The 12,211-nt window shown below is 30.4% G+C and overlaps 1 protein-coding gene across 1 annotated transcript; it reads right to left on the reverse strand.

Moving 5' to 3' along the window:
• Nucleotides 1–1,691: 1,691 nt before the first annotated feature.
• Nucleotides 1,692–6,065, reverse strand: LOC122592519 (protein NRT1/ PTR FAMILY 5.6-like). The gene is made up of 4 exons (XM_043764767.1): nt 5,872–6,065; nt 3,730–3,947; nt 2,922–3,466; nt 1,692–2,760 (listed from the first exon to the last, which is right to left on the reverse strand). Exons 1-4 carry the CDS (start codon nt 6,005–6,007, stop codon nt 1,884–1,886), a joined length of 1,776 nt encoding a protein of 591 aa, XP_043620702.1. The 5' UTR covers nt 6,008–6,065; the 3' UTR covers nt 1,692–1,883.
• Nucleotides 6,066–12,211: the final 6,146 nt, after the last annotated feature.

The following is a 12,211-nucleotide window of genomic DNA, read 5'->3' on the forward strand; positions in this document are numbered from 1 at the left end:
TATTGTGTCGGTATTAGAAACCGCAAGTGTAACTTCGACACTTAAAGTAAGAGGTTGTCACGTGTAAATATTACCAAGATTGTGATGGAGACTAGAACGACTATCATCATTCTCATCTATTTTTTCTTCATCACGTACAGATCTGTAATCCTTTGGTAAAAAAAACTTTTCAGCCTTGTCAAATCTATCACGATTAACTTGAGTCATTTCAATACTGTTGTGAATCAATATATGTATTCTTTAACAAAAGCCTGCTTGCTTGATTTTTGATTTTTTTATAAAAGAATTTGAGCAATATTCACGGCAAATGTAATCTACTCGAGGATTTGTAAGAGAGGTTTAATTCGTTGTTGGGCTTTATGAATGGTGATCAAATCTCTCTTAGGAATGCAAGGCGTATTTTACGTTTGCCCCGAATCTTATTCAAACTCTTGAAAAAAACTAGAAAGTCAAGCAAGCATGTTTTTGTTAAGAAATACATTGATTCTCGCCACATTATTGTAATGATTGAAGTTGATTGTGATAGGTTTGACGAAGCTAAAAAGTTTATCGCCATGGTATTACAATTCTGTGATGAAGAAAAAGTGGATAAGAATGGTGATAGTCGTATTAGCCTTAATCACAATCGTGGTGATATTTACATGACAACCTTATGAGTATTTAATTCCGGAAGTTACACATCCGATTTTACCGTGCACTGTAGTCTGAAATTTGAATTCCGGTTCTAACATGTACTTTATGTCCACGTGGTTGATTTATAGTGAACACGTAAGTTAAAACCGGAAGTGGTTATTTACATATTTAATGTATGAGTCAAAGTCCGGAACTCAGTCATAATATATACTTTTATAAATATTTTTGTTGATGAATTACTGTACTAATTTTACAAAGTTTATGTCAAATATGAGTATATGACTATAATCCTTTTGGTGCTTTCCATTGATATCGGTGTTGGACCAAGTATTGCATATTACTTGTAGTTTTTTTTGTTTCTTTGAATGGCATTGGAGCCCTGATTCATAGAAACTCTGCTCTTGATAACTTAGAGATTATGTTTCAAATTCTTTGCAGCCCGGTGATAATATATATACTAGAAATTATAGGCCAGATAGTTCCCCTGTATATGTCGATCAGTACGTCTTGCTTCTTTAACAGCTGAGTTTTTGTAATGATTATGGGGAAGCAAACAAGGAGCTGGTGAATGGGCCCGTGTTACATCATGTGGACCGAAGGCTTACGTTGTCTCTAAAGAGGGATGCTACAAAGTCGTCAGTGGGGTGGGATTCGCTTTCATGACATACGATGCACTGAAGAAAAACCAAAGTCATTGTCTCTTTAGATTTATTCTAATTCACCTTTTTAGAATTACAGTACCAGTTTTTCATAAAGACACTAGATTAGTAATAGAAATTATGCTTTATTGTAGATTACACAGGCTGCTATGCTGTCATTGATGCCCAAAGTTTAATCACTTGTGAATAAGTTGTAGACTTGGATCTGCTTTTTCTAAATTCCGAAGCACTGTTGGATTAGACGTAGAACTGAAACCCCAAAATTTTGATCATATATGGTAAAATTGTGTTTGTTTTTCTTCTAATCCAAGAGCAGAAGTGCAAAATGCTTGAAAATCAATCTCAATATATATATTCAAGTTATACAACTTTCCATTAGTCAAACAAGCACAAACAGAATATCCATTTAAATATAGAATACTTTTAAGGTAGTTGTGAATCTAGTATTACACCAACATACAAAATCTATCTACTAAAGTGAAATTGAGAAATCTTAGCAAAGCTATATATAATAATTTGACTAAATGTTTAACATATATCCCTACTACTACTACAGGACGTACCGCAAACTTATTTATATGCATCTATGTATTAAGTTCTTTCCCCGTGGACATCATCTTGGTAGCAATCAGCCACTGCCACTGCGGCCTTTTTCTGCACATTCTTGTACGAGTATCTGCTTGCTACAAACACATACACACAAAGGTTTGCTGCAGTGATTGCAGCCAATAAGAGATAGAAATAGTCAAGACGGCTACCATTCAAATCCTTTGCAAACCAACTCTTTCCTGACACTTTTGTGGTCACATGGTCAACAATTGTGATCAAGAAACTACTTAAGAAATTTGAAGCACCGATTACACTTAGGTACAATGCTATTCCTAAGCTTCTCATTGAATCAGGAACTTGATCATAAAAGTATTCTTGAAGTCCAACCAAAGTGAACCCGTCTGCAATTCCAACTAGAATGAACTGTGGTGCTAACCAGAACACACTCATAGTGGCTGAACCATGTAATGGATCGTTTTTCACAACAGATAGACGCTTCTTTTCAACAATGGCGGCCACTATCATTGTTGTGACGGAAAACACCATTCCAATTCCTATTCTTTGGAGAATATTGATTCCTCTTTCGGTTCCTGTTATTCGTCTTAATAAAGGGACTAATATTCTATCATAGACTGCCACTGAAATAATCATCCCACAAGCGGCTAAGCCATAGATTGAGGCTGGGGGGAGGATGAACTGATGGGTGATTTTGCGGTCCATAAATATACCTTGTTTAATGAAGAACGTTGTGGATTGTGCTACACATAAACCAAATGGTAGCGTTGTTAGCCAAATTGGAACCATGTTCAGAAGTAGCTTCATTTCCTCTACTTTTGTTACAGTTGATAGTCTCCATGGATTTTGATTTTTCTGGTTGGTTAAGTCTTGTTGTTCAATAATTGCAGCTTTATCAAGAAACCTATGATTGAAAAACTCGGTATTAGAAATCAGTTACTTTGTTATATAGGAATGGGAAAACATACATGGAAGCTAAAGTTGTAGATATATTTATATATTTGTAAATAAAGGACAAGTTTAGAAGACTAATTATGTAACTAGTTAGATAATTAGTTTGCTTACTTGAAGCTTCTTGTGTGGCAAAGGAGCCTTTGTTGGACTTTTTCTGATTTGGGCACCTCATGTAACTCTTCAGGGTTAGAAGGGGAAGCTAAATTTCTCTTAGCAAATGCTGCAACACATACTTGTACCATTGGCTTTAATGGGCTTCCGGGCTTTCTGTATCGATAGAAAGGTCTGCCTATGAGGAAGATTATAACCGAGCAAGCCATGGCCACGGTGAGTATGATATCTGCTTGACCCCAACCTACGTGCTCTTGCACATAGACGATAACAGTTACACCCAGCAATAGTCCAGTGCAAAGGGCTGCGTTCCACCAGTTGAAAAACGACATTTTCTTTTTGCGTTCACCAGGGTGATCATCCTCAAACTGATCAGCTCCAAAACTTTCTAAATTGGGTTTATGGCCACCGGTTCCAATGGATATCAGATAGATTGCAATGAAGAACACGATTACGTGGATCTTCCTTGGTTCTAAACAAAGCTCATGACTTGCACATGGTTTTAAGCTTGGAAGCATACTAGACATTGTTAAGAGAATCAAACCCTGTAGTCCAAAATTGAACATTACCAAATCAATCATATCATAGTTGTGCTTTCCATTTACTGTATATAAATTTCTCATTCATTTTGTAACTTTTTTTTAAAACATAACAAAAAAAGAAGCATAACTTTACCAAATGGTCCAAATGCGCCATTATTTACTTATTTAGACTCGTATCATGATTATATTTTTGCTATTAAAGGCTAAAAATGTGAATATATATATAGAAATGCAAAAGTAGTAATGATTTGGAAAGTCATGTTCACCATTAGATAGATAATGGACGATAAAAGAACCATGGGGAAACGGCCCAAGTAACCATCGGCCAAGAAGCCTCCAACAAGCGGCATTAGGGTTGTTACACCTGTCCATTGATTTGCACTCTTTGCTGACGTCTTCACGTCTTGATGGATAACCTTGGTGAGGTATATGATCAAACTTGTTGCTATGCCAAAGTAACTTAACCTCTCTGCAAACTCGATGGCTGCAAACAAGTTTGACATTAGTACTCATCACATACCATAAATAAACGAAATGGTCACTTCATATAAGTCACACATAAAATTTTTAAATCTTTACATGTGATTTTCAGTATATGATTATAAAGAATATTTACTTATAAAAAATGAAAAATATGTCTAAAATCTTTTACTATTAATACAAAGTTTTTAGACAGGGTATAAAAATTTTGTTTGATGTGGAATCATAGAATAGAGTCAACACATCTTTTGAATTGTTATTAGCCAATCAAAATCCAACTTTACCCAACTTTACCCATTTGACTTTACTTTTAAGGTGCAATTATAGCCTTCCTTTTAATGTACTATACACTACCTTTTTTTTTACTGAATTATGATCGTAGGATATTGTTCTTTGATTTAACATCTAGTTATTTACCTTTATTGACATTAAAGCTAGTCTTTGGGCATGGAAATATTTGTACTTTTTTTCTTTGTCTAATACGTCATCGAAGACATCCCATGTTTGTTATTAGTTGTACTTCCTTTAAAGTTTAATCCATACTTTATTTTAAGTTTTAACAATTAAAATTCTTTTCGATCATGCCCAATTGTAAAAGTTTATGATTAAAAGCTTCTTTGTTTTTACAAGTTTTTGCTTCAATGCAAACAAGTTTTAAAACATCAAAAGTCTTCCAAAAGCTTTGAAAATGAGAATGACAATTTAGCTCAAAAACCGGGCTCAATCAATTGGAAAACACAAGTGCCAGGATTAGGTATTTTTGAGATTGGTGGTGTAAATTCTCTCAAGTTATCCCAACTTGATAGGTTTAATGATGAAATCCTCAACCATTTAATTAAAATAAAAACTCCAACATTTAATTTAAATTTAAAGAAGTCCCAAATTAAAGACATTTTATACTCATAGATTGAAAAAAATAGTTGATTTTTGTGAACCAAGTAATTCCATAGACGGTCTTTGCCTCCGATGATTTAAAAAAAATATATGCTTTTTAGAAAGCCTTTTAACCATGTTTCGTTAATTAACTTAAAATCATCATATACAGTATGATACAAAGCTTTTCTGACTTTTCATCTAATAAATCCACAGCTTTAATATTCATTTTTTATTTGAAAAAAAATCCATGATGAGTTAAACCTCCTCCAATGCAAAATGATTTTTAGAAAAAAGGTTTTTTAGCGATAAACATAGTTACATGAAAAACTTTTGTTAAAAAAGTTCCAAATCTTTTCTAAACTTCAAATGCTTTCTCAAGCCAATTTAAAAAGCTTTCTTTGCAATGCTATCAGTTTATATATATGACAAACTTTTTCAAGTAGTAAAAAGTTTTCTACCAAGCTTGCATTGAGATCGAAGTCCTAAATACAAATGCATACATGGATTCAATTAATATGTTATACGCGTAATTATTATTCATTATGCTACATACACTACTCCGTAAATTAATTTAATATTCTATGCTAAACTTAATATAGGCTAAGTCTTAGAAAGATGTGTCTTTTTCTGGTTTACACCTTTAGAAAGATAGTTAAACAATCTTATACTATCAAATTATAAGTTCTATTTATTTTACATACTATTGAAATATGTCTTATTGCTTTCTTTTAGAGTTTTAGTGGTGGATATGGACCCAATATTTAATATATATCAAATCAATGACCAAGATCTAAGCAACTTGATACATGCAAAGAAAACATATGGTTTTTTTTTTAAAAAGCACATATGTTTCTTTGTAAGTCAAGAACGATTCACTAACAAAAATGGTAAGCAAAACACAAAATTTCTAAGTGAATGTTCCAAATTGACTCTTAACTAACTTCCCCATGTAAAGTTTTGACATGCAAGTAAAGGCATGCCTATATTTAACCTCTCTAGTAGTTACACATGATTAATAAGCAAAAAAGAAAGAAAATGATGAGCGTTGTTACCGATAACGAACAAGGCTGCTTTCCAAGCACCGGTGGAAGCACGAAGTGGCGTTCTGCCTCTATGATCAAAGGAAGAATCGTAAACCCATTTTTGTTCATCAATTTCTAGTTCTTGACCTTTTTCAAGATGCTCCATTTATGTATCACTAGCCTAGTATGTTTTTAAGTTAGAATATTGAGAAAGAAGATGTGGTTTTTATTGAGAAGCTTTTGTGTTGTTTATATAGTGAGAGATTCTGCTTTATCTTCCCTTTTTAGTGGGCTGGTAATTCAAAGTGTTTCACAAGTGATGTGGTAAAACCAATAATGATCATGTGGAAATTTTTAGTGAAATGTACTCTTATATGAATGTAATGATCAACTTTTATTGTTTCCATACTCAATAATCTACCACTATAGTGAAGCATAATTAAAGCATTATTTAATCGACATTTGACGTGAAATTAAGTAACATACTAGTTTTCAGACCGGTCTAATAGACGGATAGTCTAAAACTATATATATTATCAAAAGTGAAATATCAAAATAATAAATAACAAAACAGGTGAAAAATAATAAAACATGTACAAAACAAATTTAAAATAATAAACCCTTTTGTAGTAGTAGAATAAGCCATAATTAAATTACAATTGACAACAAATTAAATTAAAAGAGAAGAAAAATAACAATAACATAACAATTTGATGTGCGAAATCGAGTCTTAAAATTTATAAGCATGAATCACCTAGGGACTGACTACAACACACATACAAGCAGTGAACCTGTTCGTATGCAGTATAGTTAGCTTGGTAAATCCGAGGTCGATCACAAAGACTAAAGTAAAACAAATGTTCAAATAGAGCAATTCAAGTAAAAATGGGGGGTTTTGTGACCGAATTGTCACTTTGCAATAAGTTAGATCAGTTAGTAATCCCACATGATTAATCGAAAAGAGTGTTTTTAATTGAAAACAATAATTTAAAAGGCATCCATCTTGAATCCGCTCAACAACATGTTTATTGGGAGAAATTTAAGAATATTATATATATATATTTAAAATTTAAAACGATTTGTTTTGATAGAAAAAGTTTTATGATCGAATTTTAAATATAAGTATTTATTTAATAAACAAATATAAATAAAAAAATCTAGAAAAAAGGAGAGAGTTAAAGTAATTAAGAGAGATTTAGGCTTAAAAAGGGATTTAAGGGGTGCCAATTGTACCCCCAATCTCCTTGGTTATAATATAGATAGATGCCTTACTTTTACTTTATATTAATAAATCCTATTTTCTAGATATGTTATATAATTTAAACTAATTATATTTTTATACATTAAAATTAAAAAATAGTTGCTTTAATAAATTATCGACTAATTACAACTCTTAATTTTTTTAAATTGATTTTTGAAACAAATAACATTGTTGTTAGATTTTTTCTTTCAACTTTAACTTTTTTTAATTAATTTTTTAACTTTAACTTACAACTTTTTTTATTATTTAATCACCAATTTATACTTTTTAATTAATAATTTCAATATAAAATATATTCAATAGAATAATATTAGACTTTTTGTCATAAAACTATTTGAGTTTTTTTTTACCTTTAGAATTTTTATATACACCTTTATATTTATACGGGTCAAAAATCTAATTACTTAATTATTAGACAAATATATACCTAATGACCTATCATTTGCATGATTTATTTCATTCAGTCTTCATTTTTAACTTTACAACAATATCATTTATTCCAATAATAGTTTTATCTTTAATTAAAACAATAGATATGTAATTATCACATACGATACATATAGTCAATTCGTACGAGCATTAATAATTATGCTCCTCTATTAAGTATCTGAAATGCAACCTTTTTAGCTCTATTATATATGAGAAGCGCTTTAAATTACACAAAAATATATTTTAGATGATATATAACTCTTGTTTTAGTTTGTTTATATATAGAGAGAAATTCTACTATAATAACATAATCGGTATGCATTGTGGTGACGAATTTGAAACGAAATCACAAACCAAATGAAAATATAAATCTCATTCAAGAAAAAAAAAGCGAATTTGATGAATTTTGATGGCGAATTTGAAAATCTAAATGATAAATTGAAAGAGCTTGGTTGGAAAATGCAAAAAATATCAAGAATTTTGGGTTGCTTTTGATACCATGTCAAATTAAGGAGAATTAGTGGGGTGGGGGTGGTGGTGGCGGGAATCAAACTTAAAAATTTAAGGGTGTTTAGTTGCAGATAATATTTTCTATTTTTTTAGAAAATAAAAAGAGTTTTTATTTTCTATAAAACAAATAAAAAAAAAGTTGAAAACGCGTTCTAATTAGATAACTATAAAACATGTTAAAGATGTGAGGAGAGATGATAGAAATGGAAAATGAAAATGGAAAACAAGAAAAAAATATTTTTAAGTTTTCCATAAAAAAGTGAAAAACATTGTTTTCCGTTTTTTTGGAAAACATTTTTAAAAAACTAATATTAGAACGCGTTTTTTATTTTCCATGTTTTTATGGAAAACAGAGGGTGTTTTCTGTAGCCAAACGCACCATAATCCTCTCAAATTACATATACATCTATTTACCATTCAAGAGTACACGTCTATAGGCAGTAACAAACTAACAATTAACAAGCCGTACGTGAGAAGACAACTTGTTTAGACTTTAGAGTCAAAGGACCCATAATATGAAAAATGTGGTCTGCAAATCATCCTTCTTCATGAGAAACGAAGTCAACTCTTTTTTTCTTTTCTTTTCTTTTCTTTTTTTTTTTTAATTTTAAATTTATGAGGTCTTAAAATGACCGTCCATTACATGTAAATTGTCATTATCTGGAAAATGTTTACCACCATTTGGTTTGTGAAGGATATAACTAGCTTTAATTTATATAGCAATATAATGGCAACGATTGTGATATGAAGCTAATTAATTAGCCTACAAATTCATTTTGATCACATACGAAACAACATCGATCAGGCATGCATGATGATCCATTCATAGTGGGAGTGTTTTCAACGTATAATTAAACTTGGGCAACTTTCATTATAGTGATACCGGCCAACTTCACATTCTTTTAACAAAAATCATAAATATATAAGATTGATTTCTCAACTACAATCAATTATATATCCTGGTCAATCAATCACGTGACACTCATTCGACAAGACAAGTGAAGTGACGATCGATGATCACTTCCATCTTCTCAACTCAATACTATCGGCACTTCTCAAATATTGTTCCGAGAAATTAGACAACACTCTATGCATTCTTACTAGTTTTTTTTAACTGCTAAATTTGAGCTTAACGCATGTCAGTCTCAATTTTCATATACTCAACTTTAATTCTATAGGAAACTCATTTTTATGAAAACCTCTATTTCTTGTGAGTTTTAATTTTTGCTTACTTCAAGATTTGAACCAAAAATTTTAAAGTTTCAAGTCCCTCCAAATATAAATTCATCTATTGAGGGTTAATTGGTATGCGTTTTTACTCATATACTTTGAATTTATAGTGTTCATAGATTAAGGGGGATCGATTGTTAAATTGGAATTAACAAAAATCATGTTGATTTAACTTTCAAAATTTAAATATATATATATATATATATATATATATATAAGAAGTTGTGTTGGTTGGAGCCATCCTACTAGCCCCACTTCTATTTAAAAGCCCATCACTTCATGTTTTGTGTTTGTGATTTTAATCACCTTCTATACGGTTTAAATGAGATCGACGATTTTAGATGAAACAAACAAAAGGCCACATATTATATTTATTATGTATTCAATTCCTTCACAAATCGTGCCCTTGTAACTGTAAATTCTCAAACTTCCACATTACACTTATCTGGAAAACATGTACATTTTAATAATTGTGATAAATAAGAGGTAAGTATAAAGAAGGAAAAAAGAACAAATGGGCTCGTACGTGTTCATGACTGATCGAGTTGTCATTATTGTTGGTCCCTTGGCAAGGAATAGTTAAAAGACCATGTTACAATGATGGATACATAGAGTAAAACACTACTGCATGTAAGATAACTATATATTCCTGCTGCCAGAATATATTCCAAAGGTTTTGTTAATGACAGCCTTTAGGGTTGTCAGTAAAAACTAATTGGGTGCATTAAAATTTGTACTTTGCTGTTAGAAAAATCAGGGGACGGTTTTTAATTTATAATGTACAAGTTTTTAAACATGTAATATGTTGTTAGTGACAACCCTTAGGGCTGTCATTATCATTTTACCATATTCAATTATGTGTGCTCAAATTGTAAAAGTCTACGCTGTCCATTTCATGATGTTACAACAATTAGTTAATGGATGGATATGGAATGCAAAATATACCGAATATGAAATCAATTTTAAAAATATTGTCATACCTAAGTTACTTTTGTAAAGTTATTTAAAGAATATCAACATTAAGACGTACGTACATTGAGATTTCTAGCTAGTAGGTTAACTAATTCTTTTAGTCGACAAGTTGTTCTTCTATATCCGAAACCACTCTAATACATTAATGAAGTTAATATTTGATTACAACCATATTAAAACATCTAAATAAGGAAAATAATAGCTAAAGCACTAGGTACTGTCATTAACGATTTTTTTTTTTGTGTGTGTGTGTTTCCGTATCAAAAACTTTCTCTGTAAATTTTATGATTAGAATTATTAATGTACATAAATTAATAGAAATTCTTTAGATGATAAGTTGTTGGACTTAACCATAAAGACGTGGATTTTTGAGAAAATATAGATGATATTACAGAGCTTATTTTTATTAAATATTTACATATATTAATTAATGTCCAAATATCTGCTAAAATGGTGTAATGTCTTTCCAAATCACAAAAATGTAACTTTATATATATTCACGAATTCCTGTTTTAAAATAATAAAAAGAGTTAGGTTTAATTAAGATTGAAAAATATTATGAACTTAGCTGGTTGCAAAAGAGTATTTTTGCATGTGTTCATGTCATTGTCATGTATAATGATATATCTATACTATACGTATAACACTCACTTACATGTCTTAGTTAGTTTCCGTGAGTTACAGACGGTTAACTACAATAAGTTATGTCGCATATGAACATATAAGTCCTTGATAATTACCTAGTTGTTTTCCTTAAGTGGAATTACTGATTAATGAATTCGCTGAATAAAGTCGGGAAGAAATTCACACCCAGTGAAATGTGCATTTTTTTGATTGAAGTTAATTTCAGCAAAAGTATCTCGAGGATAAATTAATACGGAGTACATAACAATCGTATTATAGAACTTAATTAATTTATCATTGTTATGTATTAAAATCAAGTTTAAGATTGAATGATCATTTTTAAATTTTAACTTTTGATTGTTATTTAATTGTCAAAATCTTTTTAAATTTATCCTTCAAATTGGATAACTTGATGAGATTTTCATTCCGATTATTATTACCCTTTTCAAAAGCTCTGTAGTTTATGTGGTTTTTGCAATAGGAAGGATCTATATATAATTAGACCTTCGAAATGGGTTTTTCCCTTTGATCCTCAGTCACATCATACGTGGCTTCTAACTAGTTTACAAGTCAAAGAATATTTTTTTAATTTCCATCTAATTAAATAACTATCATTAACTATCATGCATATCTTCTTTGTCTTCTAAAATCAACATATATATTTTCTAGATTTATATCGTTCGTAATAATATTTGTCATATAATACATAAAACTTAAGTTAAAACTAACACAGTACCCACGTAATGCAACGACTGATGATGATAACAATAACGATTAATTGTGGTGACAGAGTTGAGTGATATAAGTTAATATAAGTGTAATTTATGTAAAGGTCGCACTAGAGATAATTTTAAATGATTAATGTGTAAGGTGTAAATTGATAACATAAAATTTAGCGTGAAAATTGATTCATTAAGGCAAAATGATCATTTTCAGTTATGACATTTTAAAATGAATAGATAATTTTTTTTTAGATAATAAATTAAACAAAATTTTGTATTCGATGCCAAGGCTTGGGATTCGATAGGGAAGCAATAATTACTGGAATTATTCTATGATTGCGAATATGGTTTGAAAGTAACAAAAACCAAAGTCCATGGACCACTTTGGTCATTCTTCCATTATTTTAATATCTAACATGCTTGAGGCAAAAATGAAAATAAAAGAAAAAATAGAAAATGTTCTTCACGTGGTCTAAAAAAGATTCACTATTTATTTTCTCACCAAGATAACTTGGATGCCACTCTTGTGAGTTGTGAAACTCTGTCTATGATCTCCATTCAGTAACAGGTTTTCTAGAAAGACCCAAAACCACAAATGTTTACATTTACATGTTTTAAATAC

This window comes from Erigeron canadensis, chromosome 3 (genome assembly GCF_010389155.1).
Source record: "Erigeron canadensis isolate Cc75 chromosome 3, C_canadensis_v1, whole genome shotgun sequence".
Taxonomy (NCBI): domain Eukaryota; kingdom Viridiplantae; phylum Streptophyta; class Magnoliopsida; order Asterales; family Asteraceae; genus Erigeron; species Erigeron canadensis.

Excerpts from the sequence above, each read along its gene's own strand:
- LOC122592519 (XM_043764767.1), bottom strand. The coding sequence starts at position 6,007 with ATGGAGCATCTTGAAAAAGGTCAAGAACTAGAAATTGATGAACAAAAA. Across the intron at positions 3,948-5,871 it reads AGCAGCCTTGTTCGTTATCG|CCATCGAGTTTGCAGAGAGG; the intron begins GTAACAACGCTC and ends ACTTGTTTGCAG. Across the intron at positions 3,467-3,729 it reads CGTCCATTATCTATCTAATG|GGTTTGATTCTCTTAACAAT; the intron begins GTGAACATGACT and ends TTTGGACTACAG.